Source organism: Pipistrellus hanaki (assembly GCF_964339955.1).
Source record: "Pipistrellus hanaki genome assembly, chromosome: 16".
Classification (NCBI taxonomy): domain Eukaryota; kingdom Metazoa; phylum Chordata; class Mammalia; order Chiroptera; family Vespertilionidae; genus Pipistrellus; species Pipistrellus hanaki.
The window spans coordinates 7,692,062-7,718,833 of record NC_140518.1 but is presented as its reverse complement, the minus strand read 5'-3'; the positions used below and the strand labels follow the sequence as shown (position 1 = coordinate 7,718,833).

At 61.0% G+C, this 26,772-nt stretch overlaps 2 protein-coding genes across 3 annotated transcripts in view; one reads left to right on the top strand and one right to left on the bottom strand.

Moving 5' to 3' along the window:
* Positions 1-23,960, top strand: part of ERBB2 (erb-b2 receptor tyrosine kinase 2) — a 24,502-nt gene extending 542 nt beyond the window's left edge. Inside the window, exons 2-27 of one of the 2 annotated variants that reach the window (XM_084863115.1) lie at positions 6,310-6,461; positions 7,529-7,742; positions 8,464-8,598; positions 9,590-9,658; positions 9,795-9,910; positions 10,035-10,176; positions 10,688-10,807; positions 11,605-11,731; positions 13,158-13,231; positions 13,320-13,410; positions 13,607-13,806; positions 14,152-14,284; positions 14,371-14,461; positions 15,726-15,886; positions 18,057-18,104; positions 19,563-19,701; positions 19,791-19,913; positions 20,179-20,277; positions 20,563-20,748; positions 20,888-21,043; positions 21,133-21,208; positions 21,503-21,649; positions 22,016-22,113; positions 22,271-22,459; positions 22,727-22,985; positions 23,086-23,960. In XM_084863115.1, the coding sequence (XP_084719241.1) occupies positions 6,310-6,461; positions 7,529-7,742; positions 8,464-8,598; positions 9,590-9,658; positions 9,795-9,910; positions 10,035-10,176; positions 10,688-10,807; positions 11,605-11,731; positions 13,158-13,231; positions 13,320-13,410; positions 13,607-13,806; positions 14,152-14,284; positions 14,371-14,461; positions 15,726-15,886; positions 18,057-18,104; positions 19,563-19,701; positions 19,791-19,913; positions 20,179-20,277; positions 20,563-20,748; positions 20,888-21,043; positions 21,133-21,208; positions 21,503-21,649; positions 22,016-22,113; positions 22,271-22,459; positions 22,727-22,985; positions 23,086-23,438 (3,698 nt within the window). In that variant the 3' untranslated portion in view covers positions 23,439-23,960. The remainder of the gene's footprint in view (positions 1-6,309; positions 6,462-7,528; positions 7,743-8,463; positions 8,599-9,589; positions 9,659-9,794; positions 9,911-10,034; positions 10,177-10,687; positions 10,808-11,604; positions 11,732-13,157; positions 13,232-13,319; positions 13,411-13,606; positions 13,807-14,151; positions 14,285-14,370; positions 14,462-15,725; positions 15,887-18,056; positions 18,105-19,562; positions 19,702-19,790; positions 19,914-20,178; positions 20,278-20,562; positions 20,749-20,887; positions 21,044-21,132; positions 21,209-21,502; positions 21,650-22,015; positions 22,114-22,270; positions 22,460-22,726; positions 22,986-23,085) is intronic. The other variant, XM_084863116.1, reaches the window with a different exon arrangement.
* Positions 23,961-24,516: 556 nt separating this feature from the next.
* MIEN1 (migration and invasion enhancer 1) lies at positions 24,517-26,084 on the bottom strand. Its single transcript, XM_084863117.1, has 4 exons — positions 25,697-26,084; positions 25,496-25,593; positions 25,031-25,107; positions 24,517-24,947 (listed from the first exon to the last, which is right to left on the bottom strand). Exons 1-4 carry the CDS (start codon positions 25,783-25,785, stop codon positions 24,864-24,866), a joined length of 348 nt encoding a protein of 115 aa, XP_084719243.1. The 5' UTR covers positions 25,786-26,084; the 3' UTR covers positions 24,517-24,863.
* Between the last annotated feature and the right edge of the window lie 688 nt (positions 26,085-26,772).

The window sequence follows — 26,772 nt, the reverse complement described above, 5'->3', positions numbered from 1 at the left end:
GGAGGGAAGGGAGGAGGGGGCCGTCCGAGCTCCGGACCCGAAGTTTGGGGCTGTCCAGGCTCTCGGGGCGAAAGAAGGGGGGTCTCCCGCCGCCCCATCCGGAGCCCGGCGCTCCAGACTCCGGGATCGCGCCGGGAACTTGTCAGCAAAGTTCCCTGGACTTTCTCAGAGTTCTCCAAAGGGTGCGCGGCCCGCCGTGCGGTGTGGGTGTGAGTGTGAGTGAGTGTGTGTGTGTGTGTGTGAGAGAGAGAGTGTGTGTGTGTGTATATGTGAGTGTGTATGTGAGTGTGTATGTGTGTATATGTGAGTGTGTGTGTATGAGTGTGTGTGTGTGTGTGTGTGTGTGTGAGTGAGAGAGTGTGTGTGTGTGTGTATATGAGAGTGTGTATGTGAGTGTGTATGTGTGTATATGTGAGTGTGTGTATATGAGTGTGTGTGTATATGTGAGTGTGTGTATGAGTGTGTGTGTGTGTGTGTGTGTGTGAGTGTGAGTGTGTGAGAGTGTGTGCCTCTCCTGCATCCCCTCCAGCTCTCTCCCAGCCCCTCCAGTTGGCAGCCTCCGCCTCCGGACGGCCTGGCTGGATTCCTGGGGTCCCTCCAGCCCGGCCCCCGCCCCGCCCTCTCCGGCCGCCGGGCTCGGGGACGCCGCTGCGGGTGTGGAGGGGGCGGTGGGAGAGCCCGGAGGGGGGACCACCGCCCGCGCAGGAGTCTGGGGTACGGGGGGAGGTCGGGGGGAGGGCGAGACGTTTGTTTTGAATCCGTTTCTCCGAGGCCGGCGCGGGGCCGGCGCCCTGTGGCCCGTGGAGAGCGGGGCTGGGGCTCCGGGTCCGAGGCGGAACGTGGAGAGTTCCCCGGGGGATACCTGGGCGCTCGGTGCGGGAGGCTCAGGGCTGGGACCCTCTGGGCGTGTGCCGATGGGGGTGTGTGTGTGTGCCTTTCCCTCGTGCCGTGTGCGGGGAGGGGGATGGGGCGCCGTGTCCTGCCCCATGTGCCCATCTGCGGCAGGAACGATGGAACCTGGAAGCACCCTGGGTGCCAGGCCCGCACATGGCGCTCTGCGTGCGCGCCCTCTTCATCCTCACAACCGGCCCGGGAGGGGCCTGTGCCGTTCCCGGGCTCCAGTGGGCGCTGGGCTTAGGGGTCAGGCAGTGCGCCCCCCCCCCCTGCCCCCCGCCTGTCCGTCCACCTGGAGCCACGGGAGACACTGCGCCCGCATGCGCAGTGGAGGGAAGGCACAGGAGGGGCCCTGGGAGCGGCGGGTGGTCCAGCGGGTCCTGTGTCTGGGGAAGAGGTGTGTCCTCTTGTCTGTGGCCGGAGGGCCCTCCGTCAGAGCACTGTGTGCTGTCTGAGGGGCCTCTGTGCCCGGGGCTCTTGAGTTGTGTGGTCTGTGTGTGTGTGTGTGTGGTGTGTGTGTGTGTGTGTGTGTGGTCTGTGTGTGTGTGTGTGTGTGTGTGTGTGTGTGTGTGGTGTGTGTGTGTGTGTGTGGTCTGTGTGTGTGTGTGTGTCTGGGCTTTGTGTTGCTAAACACAGAGTCTCTCTCTGCTGACTTGGGGACTCGGTGAACTCTGCCCTCTCTGGGAAGGTGCTGGGCCAGGGCTGCTGTAAACAGCGGGAGGTGGCCCCACGCCTTCTCTCCCTCCCTCCCTGTTTCCCAGGCTGCATCTTCACCCCTGACCTTCTGCCGCAAAGGGCGGGCCCAGGGGCTGTCCTCACCTGGGCTGAGTGAGTGGGGCAGGTGGGGAGTGGGGGGGGGGCGGCCTGCTGTGCTGGGGTCTGAGGGGTCAGTTTTGCAGTGACTGGGGGCTCCCTCCGCCTTCCCACTCCTCAGGGTGCGCTGCTGGGTGCAGGGAGAGGTGCTGGGTGTGCTGGGCAGGGAGCGGTTAAAATGGTAGCGCACCGCCCAGCTGCCTCTACCCACCCCCCTTACACCCCAGGACTGAGGGTAGGAACGTGGGGGGGAGGGGAGATGGGGAAGTGCCAGGACTTTGATGAGACCTTCTCATAGTGTTCAGGTTTTGTGAAGTGCAGCAGACACACACACACACACACACACACACACATATATTTGCAGAGCTCATATTTAATCCCTGTACTATTCTCCCAACACTCTCCTTCTTCCTTTGACCATACTTAGGGGAGGTAACCTCATTTCAACACCCACAATAAGACAGTTGAAAAGAGAGGATCGAATGCAAAAAGAAAACACAGTCCATGCCAAACACAGAGCACCTTTTCTTTTCTCGGGTGGGGAACTGCCCACAGCTCTGCTGTGAACTTCCCGTGCCTTCGCTTTTCAAAAACGCATGGCTGGCTTTGTCCATGCCGGGTTCTTCTGGGTGGACAGGTCCATTCCATCCTGCAGCGACCCTGGGAAGTGGCTGCAGGAGGAGAAAACGGAAGCTCAGGGAAATGAAGCGACTTATCCAAGGCTTCCCAGCCCCCCTGCCATGTCCAGGGCATTTTGGGCTTCCAACGAGGAGGTGTTCGGAGTTGGTCAGTCTCATTCCCTTGGACAGGAGTGGGTTGAGCAAAGCCTCGGGGGCAGCCAGGGAGCCAGACCAGGGTAGAGGTACAACTCTGTTATCCAGGGGGACGGGCTTCCTTAGCTGGGCTACGGAAAAGGGCTGAACGGGGCACCCGGCGCACCCCGGTCCCCTCTTGGCATAGGAGTCATCGTTCCCTGTCCACCTCATGTCTGCCTTCCGCCTGGGCCTGCCGTCCTGCAATGGCAGGGCACTGAGGGCCGCAGAGGGGTGGAGGCCGGTGGGACCTGCCGGGCTGTGGAGAAGGAGACGGCTGCATTAGAAGCAAGAGGCACCAGGCTGAGGCTGGGGCTAAGGGAGCTGGTGTCGGGTCCAGATAATTATGCCTGACCCTGGGCAGCCGGAATGATCTGGAAAAAGATGCCCGCCCTCTGCCTCTGGGAAGCCCCTCTGGGGTGACACCCCCATCTTTTTCGAGGCCAGCTTTCCTGTCTACCCCGGAGAAGAGAGAGGAGGTGGGGGAAGGGTGTGCTCTCGCTCAGGAGCAGGAGAGTTAGAGCCGATGTTTGTGTTGTCCCGGCTCTGTTTACCAAGCCTTGTCATGTTTACAAACTGCCTTCTGATTCATTTTCTCATTTAACTTCCCTGCAGAAAGCAAGAGTTGTTATTGTTTTATTACTCCCTCCTTATAGCTAAGTCCACGGCCAGTAAATATTCACTGAGGGCCTGCTCCGCCACAGGCACTGCTGGCCGTAGAGATGAACCTGATTTGGCCTCTACCCTGGAGGTCCAGGATATGCTCAGGGTCACAGGGTGAGCGGCCTGGCTGGGTTCTGGTCTGGTGACCCTGAGCCCAGGCCCCCTGCTGTACTGGGTGTGTGTTCGGTGGATCTGGGGGGGGGGAGGTGAGCTTTGGGAATGCAGGCCGTGTTCATGGAAGCCGAAGGAAGCACTGGCCGTCATGCTCGTGAGCAAGAGAAGCAGCGGAGCCTGAAGGCTGGCGGGGAGGAGAGAACCCATTTGAGGACACCCCCAGAGCTGGGACCAAACCCGGATCTTTGAACTTTATGTGGAGGGACAGGTGGGAGGGACCGTGACCAGCCTCCTCTCAGCATTGGGATGGACACCATGACCTCAACTGGTCCCTTTGGTTTGGAGACTCTTGATTAGACTCCATCCATCCATCCATCCACCCATCCATCCACACATCCACCCACACATCCACCCATCCACCAATCCATCCATCCATCCATCCATCCATCCACCCACCCATCCATCCATTCATCCATCCATCCACACATCCATCCATCCACCCATCCATCTATCCATCCAACATCCATCCATCCACACATCCATCCATCCATCCATCCACCCGTCCACCAATCCATCCATCCATCCATCCACTCAACCACCCACTCATCTATCCATCCCTCTCTCCACCATCCATCCATCCATCATCCAGCAAACACCTGTGCTCACTGTGTGCCCTGCCCTATTTGTGGCTCCTAAGGGCAGGTGTGCTGGAAACAAAGAGCTCCCCTGTATGGAACAGGACCTCCTCCCCCTCCCCCAAGAAAGTCCATGGGGGCTGAAGGCGGGGATGGAGGAGTGGGAGCTGGTGAGCGATGGGGAGGAGGAGAGGAGGAAGGTCCTGGTGAAGGAGAGGAAGGGGGCAGTAAGGAAGGTTCTAGGAGGCCTTCTTGGCTTATGTCAGGGTGGCGTGTGCGTGTGGGGATTCGCACTCAGGCTTCCGGCTCCCTGGGAGTGGGTCTCAGGGCACCAGGTTTACCGCCTGCTGCCAACACTTAGAAAGTCTTAATCGGCCTCAAATGAGCCACAAACAAATTCGCTAGTGGGGTGGGGCTACTGCTCTTTCTGCTCCTGCCCAGCCCAGCAGCTCTGCCCTGCCCGGCACCTGCAGTGTTTTCAGGGCATTGGTAGAATTGTGCGGGGAGAATAACCCCCGTCCGCCTGTTTCTTTCTCTGCAAAGCAGAGGCCTCAGCCCCAGTCTCTGTAGGATGTTATGAAGCTCCTGTCGGAGTGCCTGCCGAGCACACAGTAGGCCCTCAGCTGCTGCAGCTGTCCCCGCTGTTCCATTGTTGTTGTTTTTCTATTGCCTGGCTGCCACAGCTGGTGTCCTTTGGAAGCCGCCCTGGGCTGAGGGGTGTGTGTGTGTATGTGTGTGTGTGTGTGCAGACGGCCCCTGGCCCGGCGCTGCTGGTCCCTGGCCCGGGCTTGGGCCAGGGCCTGGGGTCTGGGCCTGGAGACAGCTGTGACTACCCAGCAGCTGAAGCTGCGGGGGCTGGGGAGGTCCTGGCCGCGGGCATTATTTTGGGCCCGGCCTGCCACCCGCTCCTGTTTCTTTTGGGAGCTGGAGGGGGAGGGACCCTTGGTTCTATTCCTGGGCCCTCCTCTTCCTCCCTGCTCGCTCTCTTCCCTCTGCCCCAGGGGTGGGAGCAGAGAGCACTCTGGATAGTCCTGAGAGGCCCAGGAAGCAATGGGGGGCAGGGTGGGGCTCGCCCCACAAGCTTTTGCCCAGCTTCCTGGAGGCCGGGGCTATCATTACCGGCCCCCCTTTCGGGATTTGGCCTCCAGCTCCCAGTGGATGGGAGAGCAGGACCCTGGGGTCAGACCTTGAGGGCAGCCACCCTGCGGGTCCCCTGAGTCCGCACGTAGCCTGTAGGAAGTGGAGTGGGGACCGGCAGGAATTCCCGGCAGCTCAGGCACCTGTGGGCCTGTGTACCTGGGGGTGCCCTCCGCCCACTCCCCCCTGGCACACCCTCCTGGGCAAGACGCACCAGGTGATTCATCTTCTCACCGGAGCAGAAAAACAAGTTCAACTGGACAGTTTAATCTCCCCCCTGCTGGCAGGCACGGTGCCAGCGGCTGCCCCCAGCGCCCCCTCTGCAGGGGGAGTCGACCCCTCCTGTGTGTCTGGGCTCCGCGGGCATTTCTGGTGTCAGGGGCACCCAGCGGGGCTCCAGGGAGGCCCGGGCCGGCTCGTCGTGATGCCCCTTGGCTGGTAGTTGGCCCCAGGCAGGCACACAGGGCTGACGTAGTGCTCTTGTGGCAGGAGTTTCGTGGCACAGGTTGTGCCAGCTGCTTCTGGAGTCTTGCCCCGAGGAGGTGGCAAGGGTGAGGTACCGGAGGAGGAGCCTTCCGAGTAGGCATCCTTCTGGCCCGGGATCCGCAGCCTGGGTCCGGATGCCCATTGATGGGGTCTGATGCGCCCCGCCTCTGCCTGGGGGAATTCTCGAGGTCCCCGCGGGGGCCAGGCGGCCGGTGGTCTCCATGCCCCCACTATGACTCCCGCTGACCCTCCTTCCCCACTTTCTGGGTGGCATTGTGGGGGTGGGTATCCCTTGCCAGGAGGCTGGCACGTGGGTGGCATTGGAATGGGCCGGGGAGAATACCCGGAGTTGGCTGGCTTGGGGGAGAGACAGGGGGTATCCAGAGCGCTCATGATTCATCAGCACCTCCGTTGGGGGATTTCTTACCCCTTGGCCCCGAGTCGTGGCTATGGGACAAAGAGGCTTTCTTTGCACACAGCCCCCTGGATCGGGAGGGCAAGCTCCCTGAGGCTTACACAGCAGCGCCCTCGATGCTCAGAATGGGCTGAGTCAGATGGAGCCTCTCCCCTGAGGTCCCCCCTCTTCCCAAACTTGGGAACTTTCTTTTGTTGTTGCACCTTCTGCAGGTGCAGGGGACATGGGGGAGGGGTCCTTGCCCGAGATGGCATGACTCTGGGGACTGCGTGTGGAGGAGGCAGCCGGGGTGGGGAGGCTCCCTGCACAGGGCCCTCTGACCGCCTCCTCCCCCCGCCAGTGTGCACCGGCACAGACATGAAGCTGCGGCTCCCCGCCAGTCCTGAGACCCACCTGGACATGCTCCGCCACCTCTACCAGGGCTGCCAGGTGGTGCAGGGTAACCTGGAGCTCACCTACCTGCCTGGCAATGCCAGCCTCCTCTTCCTACAGGTGAGAGTCAGGGGCAGCCCAGCCAGTGCCTGCCTCCAGCTGGGCCTCTGTTTCCTTGCGGGTGGTTCCTCACCTGGAAGTCCCTTCTGCTATCTAACCCCTGTCCCTTCCAGCGCAAGACCAGCTGATTCCTTCTCTGTAGCGTGGCTGGCCGTGGGCATCTCTAGGTGGAACGCATCTGTTCCTTTGCTAAATTCTTTTTAAAAATATATTTTTTAATTGATTTCAGAGAGGAAGGGAGAGGGAGACAGAGAGATAGAAGCATCAATGATGAAAGCGAATAATTGATCAGCTGCCTCCTGCACACCCCACACTGGGGATCAAGCCTGCAACCTGGGCATGTGCCATGACCAGGAATTGAACTGTGATCTCCTGGTTCATAGGTCAACACTCAGCCACTGAGCAACACCGGCCAGGCCCTTTGCTAAATTCTTGCTCTCTTGCCGGCATGTTCACCTCCCCCTGTCCAACTGCCCAGCCACTGTCCCTCTCCCACCCGGAGTAGCGGGAAAGGTGGGTTCCAGGGCCAGTTCTGCCACTGACAAACCATGCGAATGTGGCCTAGGTTCTTGTCTGCACTGGGTCTCAGTTTTCTTATCTGTATATTGGGAGCGATAGGCATGCTTTGACTACCCCTCTTTGTAGATCAAATGGGGAATGTCTGTGCAAGGGTCATGAGCAGGGCAGTGGAAACCAGCCTGCTGAGCCTTTTCCACAGTGCCCTGGAGTGGGGTCAGGCATGCAGTGTGCAGATGGCATCTCGTCTGAGCCTTTCCTTTTATAGATGAAGAAACTGAGAAGCAGAGAGGGCGGGGCACCTGCTCCTGGCTTACGGAATGCCGGCCCCCCTCCCCCACCCCATTATCTTTCCTGATCGTACAGGAATCTGGTTTGGGGCGTGGCCGTGGTTTCCATTTCACACACGAAGAGGACAGGACTGTTCAGTAGTGGATAGGGGCCTTGCCCAAGATCCCCGAGCACTCGGTAACCCCGAGGAGGCCTTGGAGGGTGGCCGTGTGCCAGGACCCTGGCCTGCCTCAATCCCAACCTCCCCCGTGTCCTCCCAGGACATCCAGGAGGTGCAGGGCTACGTGCTCATCGCTCACAGCCAGGTGACCCAGGTCCCGCTGCAGAGGCTGCGGATCGTCCGTGGCACCCAGCTCTTCGAGGACAGCTACGCCCTGGCCGTGCTGGACAACGGGGCCCGGCCGGACAGCGCCAGCCCCGCCGCCGGGGCCGCCCTGGGAGGCCTGCGGGAGCTGCAGCTGCGAAGCCTCACAGGTGGTCCCCCCCCCTTGACATCGCCGGGTGACGGATGGAGAGCCGGCCGGGGCCCCTGCCGGCCAGGAGGCTTTGGGCGACCTGGAACCTGCCTCCCCTCTGGGTGGGTGCGGGTGGCGCTAGGGGAGGAGTCCTTGTGAAGAACAGAAAAAGATTCCCTCCTCCCGGCGAGTCCCAGCTTGTTCTGGCCACGCAGGTTGACAGTGAGGATGCTGGGTGGTTTGCCCACGACTCGGCTAAGTGCCCGCGTGGGGAGCAGCCTGTGCAACTGTGTGTGGGAGCCCCGGGGCTGACAGTGGCCCAGACCCTGCGTGCCAGCGGCTGTGCGTGCAATGATGCCATCTCAGCCAGGCCGCCGCCTCGCCAGGGAGCGGTGATGGCCTGCTCCCTCTGCAGATGGGAGAACAGGTTCACGGAGGATAAGGGACTTACCTGCTCGAGGTGGCACAGCGAGTTAGTGGCGAGGCGGGGCTTCAGGCGCCACCGTCTCTCCTTTTACAGTGAGCACCGAGCAGAGCTGGGAGGAGGAGGGAGAGTCCCTGGGCATCTGGGCCCTGACACGGACACCCCCTCCTCCCGGACCTCGGTTTGCTGTGTCTGTGGGGGCGATGGGGCGGGGACGGTCCTGGTGGGGCTAAAAGATGCGGAAGGGGTCCTCTGTTCCCTGGGGACGCTGGGGCGGGAGCAGAAGCTGACAGACAGCTTGTTGTCCGTCCCACAGAGATCCTGAAGGGAGGGGTCTTGATCCAGCGGAACCCGCAGCTCTGCCACCAGGACACGGTTCTGTGGAAGGACATCTTCCACAAGAACAACCAGCTGGCCCTCATGCAGATCGACACCAACCGCTCGCGGGCCTGTAAGCCGCTCCTCCCTGCCCGCAGCCTCCTCTTTCTCAGCGCCCTCCCCGCCCCCCAACTCCGGGTTACACCCCAGCCCTGCACCGACACCACCCTCTTCTTGGTGCCTCCTGCCATCTCTTCATCTCTGTCTCCCTTTGCTTCATTTTCCTTCTTAATTTTTATTTATTGATTATATATATATATATATATATATATATATATATAATTGATTTTTTACAGAGAGGAAGGGAGAGGGATAGAGAGTTAGAAACATCGATGAGAGAGAAACATTGATCAGCTGCCTCCTTGCACACCCCCTACAGGGGATGTGCCCGCAATCAAGGTACATGCTCTTGACTGGAATTGAACCTGGGACCCTTCAGTCTGCAGGCCAACGCTCTATCCACTGAGCCAAACCAGTTAGGGCATATTTATTGATTTAAAAAAAAAATATATATATATATATATACTTCTATTGATTTCAGTGAGAGGAAGGGAGAGGGAGAGAGAGAGAAATATCAGTGATGAAAGAGAATCATCCGCCAAAGCCGGTTTGGCTCAGCGGTAGAGCGTCGGTCTGCGGACTGAAAGGTCCCAGGTTCGATTCCGGTCAAGGGCATGTACATTGGTTGCGGGCACATCCCGGGTAGGGAGTGTGCAGGAGGCAGCTGGTCGATGTTCCTCTCTCATCAACATTTCTAGCTCTCTATCTCTCTCCCTTCCTCTCTGTAAGAAAAAAAATCAATAAAATATATTTAAAAAAAAAAAAGAAAAAAAAAAAAGGAAGAGAATCATCCATCAGCTGCCTCCTGTGGGTCGAGACCTGACTGGGAATTGAACCTGAAACCTTGGCATTTTGGAAGCTTTCACCAACCGAGCTCCCTGGCCAGGGCCCCCTGTTTCTCGATCGTGTCTCAGTTTCGGAGTCCCCTTTGCTCTCCTGGGGCTCACCCTCTGTGCCTGCCGCCTCCTGGTCTCAGTCTCACTGCCTCTCTGTTCTCTCCCCAGGTAAACCCTGTTCTCCGTCCTGTACCCGTCCCTACTGCTGGGGAGAGAGTTCCCGGGACTGTCAGACCCGTGAGTCTCTGGGAGGCCAGGCCTGGGGGCGGGTGGGTGAGTTCCCTGGGGCAGGGACTCCCCCCAGAAGGCGATGCCGGTGAGGGTCTGGCGCCCAGATGGCCGCCCAGCCCTCACCCTGCCCTCTGCCCGACAGTGACTCGAACCCTGTGTGCCAGTGGCTGTGCCCGCTGCAAGGGCTCCCTGCCCACCGACTGCTGCCACGAGCAGTGCGCTGCCGGCTGCACGGGCCCCAAGCACTCTGACTGCCTGGTATGTGCCCGCTGGGCCCCACCCCTCGGGGAGCCGGGGGAGCGGCACCCTGCCTGGTGCTGCCCTGCTGGCCCTGGCACATCAGGGGAGGCAGCCCGGTGACCACCAGCCGCCTGTCCCCCAGGCCTGCCTCCACTTCAACCACAGCGGCATCTGTGAGCTGCACTGCCCGGCGCTGGTCACCTACAACACCGACACCTTCGAGTCCGTGCCCAACCCCGAGGGCCGCTACACCTTCGGTGCCAGCTGCGTGACCACCTGTCCCTGTGAGTGCCGGGAGAGGCAGCCGGGGAGGGTGGATCATGTAGACGGGGGCCTGCTGGGAGTCCCTCGGGCCTCCAGCGGCTGCGGAGCGGCAGAGAGAGAGGGCAGAAGCTAAGAGCTCCGTCTCAGGAGCCAGACCACTTCCTGGTCATGTGACCCTACTGGGTCTCAGTGTCCTCGTCTCTGAAACGGTGCAATAACAGCCCCGCCTCGTAAGGCGGCTATAAAGTTTGAATGAATGCAAAGACCGGCCCTTCCACTCACCAGCACAATGGCCTTGAGTCATTTACATAAAGTCGAGCTTTGGTTTCCCTTTTGGCAAAGCGGGACTCTCACGGCGTCTGCCGCCCGGGTGTGCTGGGCGCAGCACGTGAGTGGTAGATGCTCAGACCTGTCCAGGGCCTCTCGGTCCCGGTTGATTCACTGGTGTTGTGCTCCCCGGGCTCGGGGACGCTGCTCGGGGCGGGGTGTGAGGGGCCGGGGCACAGGGACACACAATCCTGGTCTCCTCAGACAATTACCTGTCAACGGACGTGGGCTCCTGCACCCTGGTCTGTCCCCTGAACAACCAGGAGGTGACCGCCGAGGACGGGACCCAGCGGTGTGAGAAGTGCAGCAAGCCCTGCGCCCGAGGTACCGCCGCCCCCCAAACCTGCTGCGGTCGGGCCCTCGGCGCACCCGCCTGGCCTCGTCCGCTGTCCCCCCCAGGCCCTCCTGGGACTCAGTCCTTGTCTCCCACCGTCTCTGCCCTGCTCCCCACCCCCAGGTCAGTCCCACAGGCTCCCCCATATCTTGCCGGTGTGGGAAGAGGGCATGTGGCCTTAAGAGGGGACTGTGGACAGGACCCAGGAGTCTGAGTTCCTGGTGCTGCATGGGGGTGGGGGGGCGGTCAGTCCCACGGGGGGCTGGTCAGTCCCATGGGGGGCCGGTCAGTCCCATGGCCGGTCAGTCCCACGGGGGGCCGGTCAGTCCCATGGCCGGTCAGTCCCATGGCTGGTCAGTCCCATGGGGGGCCGGTTAGTCCCATGGCCGGTCAGTCCCATGGCCGGTCAGTCCCATGGGGGGCCGGTCAGTCCCATGGCCGGTCAGTCCCATGGCCGGTCAGTCCCATGGGGGGCCGGTCAGTCCCATGGGGGGCCGGTCAGTCCCATGGGGGGCCGGTCAGTCCCACGGGGGGCCGGTCAGTCCCGTGGCCGGTCAGTCCCACGGGGGGCCGGTCAGTCCCACAGGGGGCCGGTCAGTCCCGTGGCCGGTCAGTCCCACGGGGGGCCGGTCAGTCCCGTGGCCGGTCAGTCCCACGGGGGGCCGGTCAGTCCCACGGGGGGCCGGTCAGTCCCGTGGCCGGTCAGTCCCACGGGGGGCCGGTCAGTCCCATGGCCGGTGAGTCCCATGGCCGGGGCTGAGTGGCCCTCACCTGCCCACTCCCCCAGTGTGCTACGGGCTGGGCATGGAGCACCTGCGGGAGGCGAGGGCAGTCACCAGCGCCAACATCCAGGAGTTTGCCGGCTGCAAGAAGATCTTCGGGAGCCTGGCGTTTCTGCCAGAGAGCTTTGAGGGGTAAGCGTACGCCGATTAAGGCGGGCGCAGTGGTTGGAGACAGTATGGGGCAGTCACGGATTCCGAGGACCCAGAGGTGGCAGCATCTGTGGGGGAGGGGGCAGGAGACAGGTGGGGGCCTGGGATTCTGAGGGCGTGGGGACTCCTGGGAGGGGTGTTACCTCCACAAATGACATGTTGTCCGTGAAGGTGCACTCGTGTGGCGGTCAGGCCGTCCAGGCCGAGCTCCATTCTCCCTGAGTTCATAGCAGCTTTATCTCCTAATAGCCCCAAACTGGAAATAACACTTATGTGTATCGGGAGGTGAACAGATAGATGGTGGTCTGTCCGTACAGTGAAGTCCTCGGCAACAGAAAGAAACACACTGATTACATACATGCCCTCAAGAACATTATCGTAAGGGAAGTTAGCCAGACGAGACAGCCCACACTGTGTGGTTCCCTGTATGTGAAGCTGCAGACCGGCCAGACCACCTGGTGCTAGCAATCCGAACAGCGTTAAAATGGAGCGGGAGCAATCCCTGGTATTGTCTGCTCCTTCCTTTTGGGGGCTGGTCGTGAAGGTTCTGCCTCATTCTCTTTTTTTTTTTTTTTTTTAATATATTTTATTTATTTTTTACAAAGAGGAAGGGAGAGGGATAGAGAAACTAGAAACATCAATGAGAGAGAAACATCAATCAGCTGCCTCCTGCACACCCCCTACTGGGGATGTGCCCGCAACCAAGGTACATGCCCTTGACCGGAATCGAACCTGGGACCCTTCAGTCCGCAGGCCAACGCTCTATCCACTGAGCCAAATCCGGTTTCGGCAATTCTGCCTCGTTCTTTCAACAGCTGTGGAGCAGCTGGCAGCTAAGAGCCCAGGCCTGGGAGCCAGACCGCCTGGGTTTGAAACCCTGGCTCCACCGTTTACGGTCCATGTGACCTTGCTGTGCCTTAGTTTCCTCATCTTTAAAATGGGAGCGCAGGTAGTTCCAACCTCATAAAGTGCTTATAAAGTTTGAACGAGGTCATATGCCTCAGCTCTCAGAGCAGTGCCTGGCACACACGGAGTGAGTGCTCCTGGAGGCCAGCTTTTCTGCCTGGAGCCTGGAGAGATCAGGGGTACATTTGCCAGCTCCCCTATGGACCGATGGCTGCTTAGGTCCTTTCCAATTTTTGCTCTTACAGACAGCTCTGCCTTGTACGTGCCTCAGGGCCAGTATCCCTCCAGGCCGCATTCCTAGAAGTAGAATTTCTAGATCAAAGGATATAAATACTGTTTTGATGGGGCCCGGGCTTTGTAGCTGGAGAGGGAACAGCCGGGCTGAGCAGAGGGTTTAAGTGCGGTTATTAATAGAGGCGGGGGGGGAGGGCGGCGGGGCCGGCCCCAGGGGGCTGTGCTCCCTCCCTCCTGGCCCTGCTCACTCCTCTCATCTTTCTCCTAGGGACCCCGCCTCCAACACCGCCCCCCTGGAGCCCAAGCAGCTCAGAGTGTTCGAGACCTTGGAGGAGATCACAGGTGGGCTCTGCCCCCCGCAGCTTGCTGGGAAGGGGCTGGGGGGGTCATTGTCCTGTTCCTACACCCTAGCCTCCCCCTGTGCCTGCAGGTTACCTGTACATCTCGGCGTGGCCGGACAGCATGCCTGACCTCAGCGTCTTCCAGAACCTGCAAGTGATCCGGGGTCGCGTCCTGCACGAGTGAGCACCCGGGGGGAGGAGAGCTGCGGGGGGAGAGGGGGGGCACGCTGGGAGACATGTGGGCACGGGGGCCTCCGGCTGCCCAGGGGCTCCAGGGGCAGCCTGTCTATGGGGACAGCGGTGAGGGCAGCCCTTGCCGGCGGGGAGGGGTCAGAGACGCGCTGCCCACCTGCAGCTGAGCACGCCTCTCCCCCAGCGGCGCCTACTCGCTGACCCTGCAAGGCCTGGGCATCCGATGGCTGGGGCTGCGCTCGCTGCGGGAGCTGGGCAGCGGGCTGGCCCTCGTCCACCGCAACGCCCACCTCTGCTTTGTGCACACGGTGCCCTGGGAGCAGCTCTTCCGGAACCCTCACCAGGCCCTGCTCCACAGCGCCAACCGGCCGGAGGCCGAGTGCGGTAAGACGGGGCGCCCAGCGCTGCCCGCTCCCCGTCTGCCAGCGCGCGGTGCCCGTGGTCCCCCCTGCAGCCCTCTGGGACTCGTGCAGACTGCCCGCCCTGGGGCGCCACCCTGACACAGCTCTGGCCGGCTTGACACCTTGGCATGGCTTCTAGCTGAGTCCTGCCTCACTGCCTTGGCATCCCCCCACCCTGTTCCTGGGACCTCGGAGCTTTTCCCTCTCCCTGCATCGCCCAGGCCCCACCCCACCCCTCCCACCCAGAGCCACCCATCCGCCTCTTTCCCTGCCTCACCTGGGCCTGAGCCTCCCTAAGAGTCCCCTCTGACTCCCCCTCTCACTGCAGTGGGTGAGGGCCAGGCCTGCTACCCGCTGTGCGCCCACGGGCACTGCTGGGGCCCGGGGCCCACCCAGTGCGTCAACTGCAGCCAGTTCCTGCGGGGCCAGGAGTGCGTGGAGGAGTGCCGAGTCCTGCAGGGGTACGCGGGGCAGAGCGGGGGGGTGGGGGGAGGAGGGTGCACAGGGGCTCCTTCCAGACCCCCTCACCCGCATCCCTCTCCCCCAGGCTCCCCAGGGAGTACGTGAAGGACAGGTACTGTCTGCCTTGCCACCCCGAGTGCCAGCCCCAGAATGGCTCAGCGACCTGCGTAGGATCGGTGAGGTCCTGGTGGGCTCAGAGCTGGGTGGAGGGAAGCAAGGGTTTGGGCAGACTGCCAGGGACCTGGCCAAGTGTGGTGAGACATCTGCGGAGAGAGCCTGAGCTCAGGCCTGAATGGCAGGGGGTGGAGCGGCAGGGGGTGGAGCGGCAGGGGGTGGAACAGTGGGAGGTGGAAGTGGGGTGGAACAGTGGGAGGTGGGACAGCAGGAGGTGGAAGGAGACTCCATGCTGGGGACTGTGAGCTGGGTGACGGACCCCGAGACCCTTCAGACTGTGCAGAGATCCCAGGGAAGCCTGCATACTTTTTAAAATATTTTTATTGACTTCTGAGAAGAAGGGAACGGGAGAGAGAAACATCGATGATGAGGGAGAATCACTCACTGGCCGCTTCCTGCATGTCCTGCACTGGGGATCAAGCCAAAATCCCGGCCTGTGCCCTGACTGGCAATTGAACTATGACCTCCAGGTTCCTAGGTCGATGCTCAACCACTGAGCACGCTGGCCGGGCGGAAGCCGGTGCTCTTGGCTGTGGCTGGGCCAGGGTGGCTGGTTAGACTGTGGGCTGAGGCCTCGGACCACCGGGATCCACATGCAGGCCCTCCTTCCAGCCTCCCCTGTACAGCGAGCGCCATCCCAGAGCCTGTTTGCTTAGGGCAGAGGGAGAATTGATGGAAGGTGGGTTTGCACAGTGCCCGAGCCCGGGAAAGGCTGTCTACGTGTTCTTTACTATTGCTGCTTGCTGTTATACCTTAGACCCGTGGTCGGCAAACTCATTCGTCCACAGAGCCAGATATCCACAGTGCAACGTTTGAAATTTCTTCTGAGAGCCAAATTTTTAAAACTTAAACTTCTTTTAATGCCGCTTCTTCAACATAGACTCGCCCAGGCCGTGGTATTTTGTGGAAGAGCCACACTCAAGGGGCCAAAGAGCCGCACGTGGCTCGCGAGCCGCCGTTTGCTGACCACGGCCTTAGACAGTGAATTCCCTTCCTTGGCTCTTCCAGTTCCTCATCTGAAACAGCTCAGGGATCGAGCTTTGAAGCAGGGTGGGGAGTGGGGTGCGGGTGGGGAGTGGGGTGCGGGTGGGGAGTGGGGTGCGGGTGGGGGTGGGGCGGGTGGACCGGGTGAACAGCAGGGGCAGTAGACACAGCGGGTGGAGGCTGTCCCCGGAACAGTGCTGCTGAGTGGCTGTCAGAAGCTGGAAGGAGACTCGGGCACCTCACCCTACACCCAGCCCCTCACAGACCCCCCTGCCTTCCCAGGAGGCTGACCAGTGCATGGCCTGCGCCCACTACAAGGACTCGCCCTTCTGCGTGGCGCGGTGCCCCAGTGGCGTGAAGCCCGACCTCTCCCTCATGCCCATCTGGAAGTTCCCCGATGAGGAGGGCACGTGCCAGCCGTGCCCCACCAACTGCACCCACTCGTGAGTCTGAGCGCCCTTTCCTGCAAAAAGGCGGGCTTTGTCCCAGGGGCCTCTGCGGGATAGCTCTGCTCTGCTAAAGCCTGAGGCTTCATTTCACCCCCTTTCTGTCTGATCACAATAGTAACATGCTAAACATTTTTATGAAACATAAAATGTTATCTGTACTCTATTTTTTATAAAAAAAATTAAAAAAATATATTTTTATTCATTTCAGAGAGGAAGAGAGAGGGGAGAGAGACATAGAAGCACCAATGATGAGAGAGAATCATTGATTGGCTGCCTCTTGCATCAACTCAAGCCTGTGCCCTTGACTAGAATCAAACCCGGGACCCTGTGCCCTGAGGCTCTATCCACTGAGCCAGTGGTTAGCAAACTCCTTAGTCAACAGAGCCAAAATATCAACAGTACAACAATGGACATTTCTTTTGAGAGCCAAAATTTTTTTTTTTAAATATATTTTATTGATTTTGTACAGAGAGGAAGGGAGAGAAATAGTTGGAAACATCTATGAGAGAGAATCATCAATCAGCTGCCTCTTGCACACCCCCTACTGGGGATATGCCCGCAACCAAGGTACATGCCCTTGACCGGAATCGAACCCGGGACCCTTCAGTCCCCAAGCCTATCCATTGAGCCAAACCGGTTTCGGCGAGAGCCAAATTTTTTAAACTTAAACTTCTTCTAACGCCACTTCTTCAAAATAGGCTCATCTAAGTCATGGTATTTTGTGGAAGAGCCACACTCAAAGGGCCAAAGAGCCGCATGTGGCTCACGAGCCGCGGTTTGCCAACCACTGTACTAAGCCAAACCAGCTAGGGCTTTTTTTTTTTTTTACCAAAACGGTTTCGTAGACCATGCATCATACATATTGTTTGCAAATGGCTTTTCTTCACTTGACAAAATCTTGCAATGTTTTTTCATGTCCAAACACGGTGATCTACCCTATTCTCCCCCCCCGCCAAAGCTGTCTTTAATTACACATGAAATACGTGAATGCCTCCTTGTGACACATTTTCAGCAATTCAGAAGCACAAACACTGCAAAGCGAACGTGCCCTTTCGGTCCCTGCCCCTCTCCCCCGCCCTGAGGAGAACCCCCAGATCCACGGGGGGTGTGCCTCCTGCAGGCTTTCTCTGCACGGTCACATAAACATGCTGGGCTGAGTCATACAAGATTGCTGTGTTTGTAGGTCAAAGATGCTCAAGAAACAGCAATTCCAACTCCCATACGACCAGTTTGTGCTTCTGTGTGTGCACACTGCTTACTGGGAACGGGTCAGCCTTGGGGCACTGCTCCGCACGTGGCCCTGCCCGCCCACCACCCGCTCTGTGTGCCTGGAAGGGCTCTTCTGTGACCGCACACGGACCTACCTCCTCCTCTTGTGGACTGCTCGAGCGATAGCGTGGATGTAGAGTCATTTAATCATGTCCCTGCTTGAGGGATATTGATTAGGCTTTTTTATTTTTAGGATTTTATTGATTGATTGTTTTCTAGAAAGAGAGAGGAAAGAGGGGAGAGAGAGAGAGAGAAAGAGAGAGAGAGAGAGAGAGAGGGAGAGAGAGGGAAAGAGAGAGAGAAATATCAATGTAGTTGCATCACTGACTTATGCATCCAATGGTTGCTTCTTGCCTGTGCCCTGATGGGAATAAAACGTACAACCTTGGTGTCTTGGGATGATACTCTGAACAACCGAGTTACCCGGCCAGGCCTTTTATTTTTACTTTTATTTTTTGGCAGTTGATTGCACGGGAGTGAACACCTTGGGCATGCCCCCCCCCGTGTTGGCATCTTTAGGGGACACCCTGAGCTGTGGGGGGGGGGGACTGCTGTGGCACAGAGTTCCTGCACAGGTGCCGCCGACTGCCCTCCGCAGAAGTGTGCCGGTTCACGGCCTTTCGGGGAGGGGGTGGCTGAGCTTTGGGACTCAGTGTCCTTTGGGGGCCCCCACAGGACACACCGCAGGAGGTGCAGGGGGACAGGGGCAGGGGGCTCCCGGGCTGGAAGAGACCCCCTTGTGGGGTGTAGGAGGATCACTGATGACCTTGAGCCCCGTTTCTGGCTCTGTCAAACGGGGATGACCCCGCAGCCACACCTCCCCCCGGGGTTGCTGGGAGCTGGGGGAGCCCAGGAGGTGGTGCCCAGCTTCGTTGACGGTCTCTCTCTCCCGCAGCTGCGTGGACCTGGACGAGAAGGGCTGCCCCGCCGAGCAGAGAGCCAGGTCAGCCTGGTCCCCGGGACATGCCCCTTGCTGCTCCCCAGTCCCCACCGGCCCCTGGGTGGTCACTGCTGAAGGGGGGGGGGGGCTCCTGACATGACCCATGACCCTTTCCTGCCCCCTCGTCCCCTGCGGATACTCCTTCCGATGGGTGTCAGCCGGTGGATGGAGGACCTGCTCAGGTTGCTTGTGGCCTGAGAAACAGGAAAAGAGGGCAGATTCCCGGTACCTCCCACCCCTGAGCAGCTAGACTTCTCCTCAGGGACCGGGGACCCCAGGTAGATGGAGAGAGAGGGCAGCTGCGGCCCTGAGGGGGAGGAGGAGTGGAGGCAGGCTTCAAGGAGAGGTGGCCTGGGAGCCAGGCCGTGAGAGGGGCAGGTGCGTCACCTGCCTCGGGGAAAGCAGCCACGTGGCTTGCGGGGAAAGTGTCGGAAAAGCCGCGGCTGTGCTTCCTGGAAAGTTCTGGTGTGGTGACTGTTAGTCAGCACCGAGCAGGCACACAGCACAGTGAGTCAGGCTCGGGCTGGATCTGGAGGGCAGGGGCAGGGGCCCTCCCTCGCCAGCAGGCCGCAGTGGGGACCTGGGGGAAGGGCTTTGGGGAGAACAAGATCGGCGTGTGTCCTAGGGAGTCGTTTGTCTGTGAAGCAAGCGTCCCCAGTCTGCAATGCCAGCCCCTGGCCAAGCAGGGGAGGGGGCAGGAGGGCAGTGAGGTAGGGCAGCGCCCAGGAGTGCCTGCTGCTCCGGCTGAGTCTGACAGGCAGTCGGTCCCACAGAGAAGGGGGTCCGGGCACAGAGAGAGCGTGGGCACAGGTGAGAGTGGGGGAGCCGTGGCCTGTGGGTGAGAAATGTGGCTGGAACATCAGAATCCCCGGTGCACATTCCTGGGCCGCACCCCGTTGCCACAGTCAGCGTCTGGGGGTGGGGCTCCAGGCGTGTGCGTTCTGACAGGCTCCTTGCTGGTTTTTGTCGGGAAGTTTGAGAATCCTAAGCTAAGCCAGGGGCAAGAGCATAGACCCGTGGTCGGCAAACTGCGGCTCGAGAGCCACAGGCGGCTCTTTGGCCCCTTGAGTGTGGCTCTTCCACAAAACACCACGGCCTGGGCAAGCCTGTGTTGAAGAGGTGGCGTTAGAAGAAGTTTAAGTTTAAAAAAGTTGGCTCTCGAAAGAAATTTCAATCGTCGTGCTGTTGATATTTGGCTCTGTTGACGGATGAGTTTGCCGACCACTGGCATAGACAGTTTGGAGGTGGGTGGTGAGCGCTTTGAATCGCTAGCAAGGAGTCTGGACTTGGTGCTGGAGGCAGTAGGGAGCCCAGGGGAAGAGAGGGTAGCGGTCTGTGGGTCACCCCCCCCCCCCCCAAATTCCCTTTCCAAACCCCAGTGACCGTGCGCCTCCATGGGGCCCCTTCAGCCCTTCTGCCCCAGGCTGCTCCCCGATACCTGACCTCGGCCCCCCTCCGCAGCCCTGTGACGTCCGTCATTGCCGCGGTGGTGGGCACGCTGCTGTTCATGGTCATAGCGGTGGTCACCGGTGTCCTAATCAGGAGGCGGCGGCAGAAGATCCGCAAGTACACGATGCGGAGGCTGCTGCAGGAGACGGAGGTGAGGGCGCCCCCCGCCCCCCCGCCTGGGGTCTGCGGCCCAGCCCCCACCCCACCCCCCCAGGCACTGACAGGGTCACCCTCCCCCAGCTGGTGGAGCCGCTGACCCCGAGCGGAGCGATGCCCAACCAGGCTCAGATGCGGATCCTCAAGGAGACGGAGCTGAGGAAGGTGAAGGTGCTCGGATCCGGAGCTTTTGGCACAGTCTACAAGGTCAGGGGCGGGGCCAAAGCTGGGGTGGGCGGTCCCAGAGGGTGCATGGGGGGTGGCGGCAAGGGGTCTGAGCTGGGGGTCTGAGCTGGGGGCGGGGATGTTTGGTAGGGCAGTTACAGAGGCTGGACCAGGGGAAGGGATTGGTGAGCGGGGCTAAGTACTGAGGTTGTTGGGGAATTGTGCGGTTGGCCCAGAGGAGGGGAAACACAGGAAGGACCTCCTTGGACCCACGGTTTCCTGCTCACATCCCCCTCTTCCCGCCCAGGGCATCTGGATCCCTGACGGGGAGAATGTGAAGATCCCGGTGGCCATCAAAGTTTTGAGGGAAAACACATCTCCCAAAGCCAACAAAGAGATCCTGGACGTGAGTCCCTCCGCCCTCGCCAGCCGGGAGTGCGGGACGGGCCCTGGTTCCGGGCCTGGCCTCTGGGCTCCCTCTTCCCTGGGGTTTAAGGAGACACGTGTGTGACCCCCAAACCTGGACGCTCCCCCCCCCCCATTCTGCGGGCTGTGGCTCTGGTTGGTGTCAGATGGGGTGGGGACCCCCAGTCATTTCTTGACCCTCGGGAGGGGCGCGTGGTGGTTGGGGTGCCTGGTGGTTGGGGGGTGTGGTCTCCCGCACCCCCTCAGCCTGCCCCCTCTCCCCCAGGAAGCATACGTGATGGCTGGCGTGGGCTCCCCGTACGTGTCCCGCCTCCTGGGCATCTGCCTGACCTCCACGGTGCAGCTGGTGACCCAGCTCATGCCCTACGGCTGCCTCCTGGACCACGTCCGGGAGCACCGCGGGCGCCTGGGCTCCCAGGACCTGCTCAACTGGTGTGTGCAGATCGCCAAGGTAGGCGCCGGGGGGTCTGGGCGCCCCGAGAGCTCCCGAGAGCAAGCCTGCCCCCTCGCAGGGCCTGGGGGGGGGGGCGATCTCCCCGGAGAGCGTGGCTGGCGCCCGGTCAACAAGGATGCTGATGCCTCCGACCCAGGGGATGAGCTACCTGGAGGAGGTGCGGCTCGTGCACAGGGACCTGGCTGCCCGGAACGTGCTGGTCAAGAGCCCCAACCACGTCAAGATCACAGACTTCGGGCTGGCGCGGCTGCTGGACATCGACGAGACGGAGTACCACGCGGATGGGGGCAAGGTGGAGTGGGGTCTGGGCCCTGGCTGCACCCTGAGAATGACCTCCCCCCCAATGACACACCAAGTTCAAGGACTTCTCTCCTCTCCCAGGTGCCCATCAAGTGGATGGCGCTGGAGTCCATCCTCCGCCGACGGTTCACCCACCAGAGTGACGTGTGGAGCTACGGTGCGTGGGGGGCCGCTCGGGGAGGGGTGGGGAGCCACGGTCCTGTCCGAGGTGGGATGCTGGTGGAAGGATGAGGATGAATGGAGACACGTCGGCATAAATGTGGGTCGGGAGGGAGGACCGCGGTGCTTCCACCTGCGAGGGGCTGTGCGTGCCCCAGGGGCTGGGGAAGGACTGACGGTGGCTCCTGCCCTCCGGCTCCTCCCCCAAGGTGCCAGGCTCCTGGGCAGAGCCTATGGGACTCGGACGCTAAAGCTCCTCCTGTTGCCCGTCTCTGCCCCGTCTCCGCCCCAGGTGTGACCGTGTGGGAGCTGATGACGTTTGGGGCCAAACCTTACGACGGGATCCCGGCCCGGGAGATCCCCGACCTGCTGGAGAAGGGCGAGCGGCTGCCCCAGCCGCCCATCTGCACCATCGACGTCTACATGATCATGGTCAAATGTGCGTGGCGTGCGGGCTGTGCGGCTGCCTGGAGGCGGGTGGGGGGTTCTGGGTAGAGGCTCTACCAGGAACAGGGAAGGGGCGGCCAAGACAGAATGCATGTGACCCAGAGGCCCCGCAGGTTACAGGAGCCCCCACGGGGTCTCCTTCCCTTCACAGTCCAGTCCGGGGACACTCCAGCTAGAAAGAGGCTTAGATGCAAAATGAAAAGGGCAAATGTACAGAGAGTCTCAGAGTTGCTGGTACCCCGTCTCTGCCACCTGAGAGCTTTGGACTCGATCACTAGACTAGCGTGGAGAGGGCGGGGGCGGGGCCGCACACTGGCACCCACGGGGGCTGAGAGGCTGGGCTCCCCACCTCCTCCAGGCTGGATGATCGACTCGGAGTGCCGGCCGCGGTTCCGGGAGCTGGTGGCCGAGTTCTCCCGCATGGCCAGGGACCCGCAGCGCTTCGTGGTCATCCAGGTACCGGGCCGTCCACCGCCTCCGGGGTCCCAGCCTCCCGGCCCGGCCCCTGGCCTGGCTCAGCGTGCCTCCTGCCCGGAACCCCCCTGAGCCTTCCCCGGGGTGGGGCCCGCGCTCCGGGCTGGGGAGAGGCCGCCACGCTCTCCCTCCTCCCCAGAACGAGGACCTGGGCCCCACCAGCCCCCTGGACAGCACCTTCTACCGGTCGCTGCTGGAGGACGACGACATGGGGGACCTGGTGGACGCGGAGGAATACCTGGTGCCCCAGCAAGGCTTCTTCTGCCCCGACCCCGCCCCGGGGGCGGCGGGCACCGCCCACCGCAGGCACCGCAGCTCCTCCACCCGGGTCAGTGCCCTTGGCCACGCCCCGGCGGGCGTGGTGACCTCTCCTGACCCTCATGGGCCGCACCCCCCACCCCCAACCACCACCTCTCACCCCATGTCCCTTAAGGAGTCCTGCTGCCTTCCAACCCACGTCCCCGCTCTTCCCACGGTGACTGTGCCGCACCCCAAAGGGGACCTCTATTTATTTCCTGTGACCCCGTCACCTCCATAGTCTCCATCCCAAACCTGTGAATGACTCCGCCATGGTGACCCTCTCTCTCGTCCCCAGAGTGGCGGCGGCGGCGGTGACCTGACACTGGGGCTCGAGCCCCCCGAGGAGGAGCCCCCGAAGTCTCCGCTGGCCCCCTCCGAGGGGGCGGGCTCCGACGTGTTCGAGAGCGACTTGGGGATGGGGGCGGCCAAGGGGCTGCAGGGCCTCTCCCCCCACGACCCCAGCCCTCTCCAGCGGTACAGTGAGGACCCCACGCTACCCCTGCCCCCTGAGACCGATGGCTACATCGCCCCCGCGGCCTGCAGTCCCCAGCCAGGTATGGAGTCCAGGCCGGAGGTGCGGGAGGTGGGGGCTGTGCTAGTGGCTGGGACACAGGGGTGTCTTTCCCTCACAAACCCCCCCTCTCGCCCTTCCAGAATACGTGAACCAGCCCCCCTCCCCCCTCGAGGGTCCTCTGCCGCCGCCTCGATCTGCCAGTGCCACTCTGGAAAGGCCCAAGACGCTCTCGCCGAAGGCTCTGTCCCCGGGGAAGAACGGGGTTGTCAAAGACGTTTTTGCCTTTGGGGGCGCTGTGGAGAACCCCGAGTACTTGGCACCCCGCGGCAGGGCTGCCCCTCAGCCCCACCCTCCTCCCGCCTTCAGCCCGGCCTTTGACAACCTCTACTACTGGGACCAGGACCCGTCAGAGCGAGGCCCCCTGCCCAGCGCCTTTGAAGGGACCCCGACGGCAGAGAACCCCGAGTACCTGGGCCTGGATGCGCCGGTGTGAGCAGAAGGCCGAGCTGCTCAGGCCCAGCTGAACCCACGGGGAGAGGGGGAGGCCTGACTCTCGGCTGTGTCAGGACCACGTGGGGAAAGGGCCCTCAGACCGCATCGGCGGAGCCCGCCATGCCGGGCCCCTTCCTTCCTATTCCAACTGCCGGGCGGCTCAGGGGAGCTCAGCCTGGCTGGAAGAGGAGGCAGCATCCGAAGTGTCTTCAGTAATCTGGAGTCCTGTGCCAGCGGCGGACAGTGGATGCCACAGCCACAATCTCCTCACCTGAGAGCAGCCCAGCCTGGCTCTCTCCCTCCACACCCCTGGCCCTGGAGGACTCCGGGGAGCAGGGCCTCGGAGGGGAAAAGGCCCGAAAGAGGTGTCAAGGGCAAGAACTACCCACCCAGAGACTGTCTCCGAGCCCTCGCGCTGCCCGGGAAGGAGGGACAGCAGCAGTGCCCAGGGCTAATCCTTGTACAGAGTGCTTCCTTTTTCTTTGTTTTGTTTTTACTTATGTTTTTTTGTGGGGTTTTTTTTTTTAAAGAAAAGATGAAATAAGGACTCGGGGGGGAGTGGGTATTGGGGGGGGGTCCCCTCAGGTTGGGGATGTCCTTTCTCCAAACCCACTTTCTCCATCTGCAAATACATTTTGGAAAACAGCTGGGCACCAGCCTATGCTTGGGGGTAGTTCAGTGCCATCCCTTATTGCTTGCCGCCTAACATACACTCAGCTCATCTTTTCCCGAGGGAGCGACTAGTCATCTTCAAGAAGCTTGAATGAGAAGGCCGCCTTCCAACGTCCTGGCTTCTGGGTGGAGGGGGGTCTGGGAGTTGAGGATACCGATCTGCGAGCCCTTTGCCAACCGAATCGTTCTTGCTGAGAAGAACACAAATCCCTAAGGCCGTCCACCGTAATGAGATGGGGAGGAGGGAGCAGGGAGGAGAAGAGGCAGTGTTTACGGTGTCACTCATTTTCCTCACCTTGGCTATGAGAGGAGATCGCTGAGCCAGCAAACACCCGCCCACCCAGCACAGCCACCCGCTCCTCCCCCACACTCCCAGGCTGGACGTAACACACACTAGTTGGCACAAGTGTTTGTGGTGCCAGTTTATTGCCAATCGCTGACAATGCCCGGGGCTAGTAGAAAATAAATTAGAACTACAGTGGCCTCTTACAGATGGAGCGAGGCTGGAGCAGGAAGCAAGCTTCTGTGGACACTGGTCCCTGGAGGGGGTACAGGGAGAGGCTCTCCCGCCCTCCAGGCCAACGGGCGTTTATCCCCTCCGGGTCCCCAAAGGGGCCACGTGGAGGCCAGGGTCTCAGCTACCTGGAGTCTACGTGAGGGGAAGGAGGCAGCAGGGCCTGGACCCTCAGCAGGACCAAAGGGGAGACCGAGGCTTGTATCCCAGAACGCAACAGGAACCTGGAATCCCATGGAGTCACAGGATGACGCAGGGCGGACGGCTGTTGGTGATCTTTTCTAGCGGTTCTCCGTTGCTGGCCCTTCGGATGGCCTCGATGAGCTGGAGGGCAGAGAGAGGGAACGGGATGGTGGGCTGCGGAGGCATGGTGACACGGGGGCACTTCCAACATGGCAGATACTCACATCCTTCTCATAAGGGAAGCCCCCATTCTCCAGCTTGGAGAACACCAGCTGTCCATTGATCTCGATCTCAAAGGCCCCTGGTGTGAAACAAACCAGCGAATGAACGGTAGGCGGAGGACAGGGCAAAGGTCAGGCGGTCCTGCACACTCAGACTTCGCACAGGCTTTCGCGTCCTCTCCGCATGTCCCTTTGGAGACCTGTAGCTCTTCAAGCCACTTCCCAACCCTGGGTGTCAAGCCACGGGGACCCACAGGAGGCATCCCAAGGGTTCCGTCCAAACCTGTACTTTCACAGTCTCCCCGGTTTTCCCTTTCACAGTCTCACCCACTACGGAAGGGGGGTCAGGTTGTCAGGACATTGCACTCGGGTGCCCGGTGCTGCTGGGCACGAAACAGCCGCCGCCAGGGACAGAGCGGTGTCGCGGGGCCTCAGAGCCCTGACTCGGCGGGTGCACCGCGGCCTCACCCGTGCCCCCCAGGCGCGACTCGATCTCGATGCCGGGGTACTGCTCCTTCACGGCGCTCGCCAGCTCCAGGTAGGTCGCCTCAAAGCCGCAGGGTTCACTACGGGGAGACCGACCACACCGGGGTTCGCTTGGGTTTCGGGGTACGGACCGCCCGTGGACCCGCCCCCCTCCGGCCGGAACCGCCCGCCGGCGCCGCTCACCAGTACTCCACCACGATGCGGACCCCGCTGCCCGGCTCGATCTCCCCGCGATGGGGCGCTGCGGACACCGGCCCCACGTCCCCGCTCATCGCTGCCGGCCCCGCTCCCGCCGCTGCTTCCGGGTGTTACGTGACGCCGCGCGCACGTGACGGGGCGGGGCCACGCGTTCCGTCCGGGCGCCCCCTGCAGGCCGCGGCTGCCGCTGCGCTAGGTTTGACCCTGTCCTTGGCCAGGCGGCTGGCGGCTGGGGGGGCCAGTACAGACCACCTTCAGGCGAGCTCGGGGGCTTGTCCTGCACCCGGTGTCCCCTGCACTTCTCGGCCATGACCCGCTTCTGGCTGGGAGGTTCCTTCTGCCTTTGATCTAATTAATGAAATATCTTTAAACTGCAAAGCGCTTCCCCGGAAGAGAATGTGGTGGAGCAAGGGGTCTCAGGACCCTGCGTTGGCCTGTGGTATGGAGTAGTTGCCATTTCTCGCTAACATGTGCATGGCATTTTAAAACTCCCCATAGTCCCACCGAAACCGGTTTGGCTCCGTGGATAGAGCGTCGGCCTGCGGACTGAAAAGTCAAGGGCATGTACCTCGGTTGCAGGCACATCCCCATCAGGGGGTGTGCAGGAGGCAGCTGATCGATGTTTCTCATTGATGTTTCTAACTATCCCTCTCCCTTCCTCTCTGTAAAAAAATCAATAAAAAATATATATTTTAAAAAACCAAACTCCTCATAGTCACACACTCAAGTATTTCTGGCTCTTAAACTCCAAACTGTGGGTGTAACCTGGGGCAGTGACCACCTCTCGCCCTGCATCTGGGAACCATAGGCTTTGGGGCTCCCACTCCTGAGGCTCTCTGATCCCATCACGTGCCTCCAGCTCCTGCAGCTCCCCTGTCATCCCAGCCTTACTATGGGCTGACACCACTGTTCCCATTTTTAGACTCTAGATATGGAAGCTGGGAAGGAGGTCCCCCTGCGTCCTCCCTCCCTGGCATCCCACCGTAATATACGAACAGGTCACCCCCTCTAGCATCCCCAAACCATTCGTTTTAAAACAATGACCTAGAGATTTGTGTATC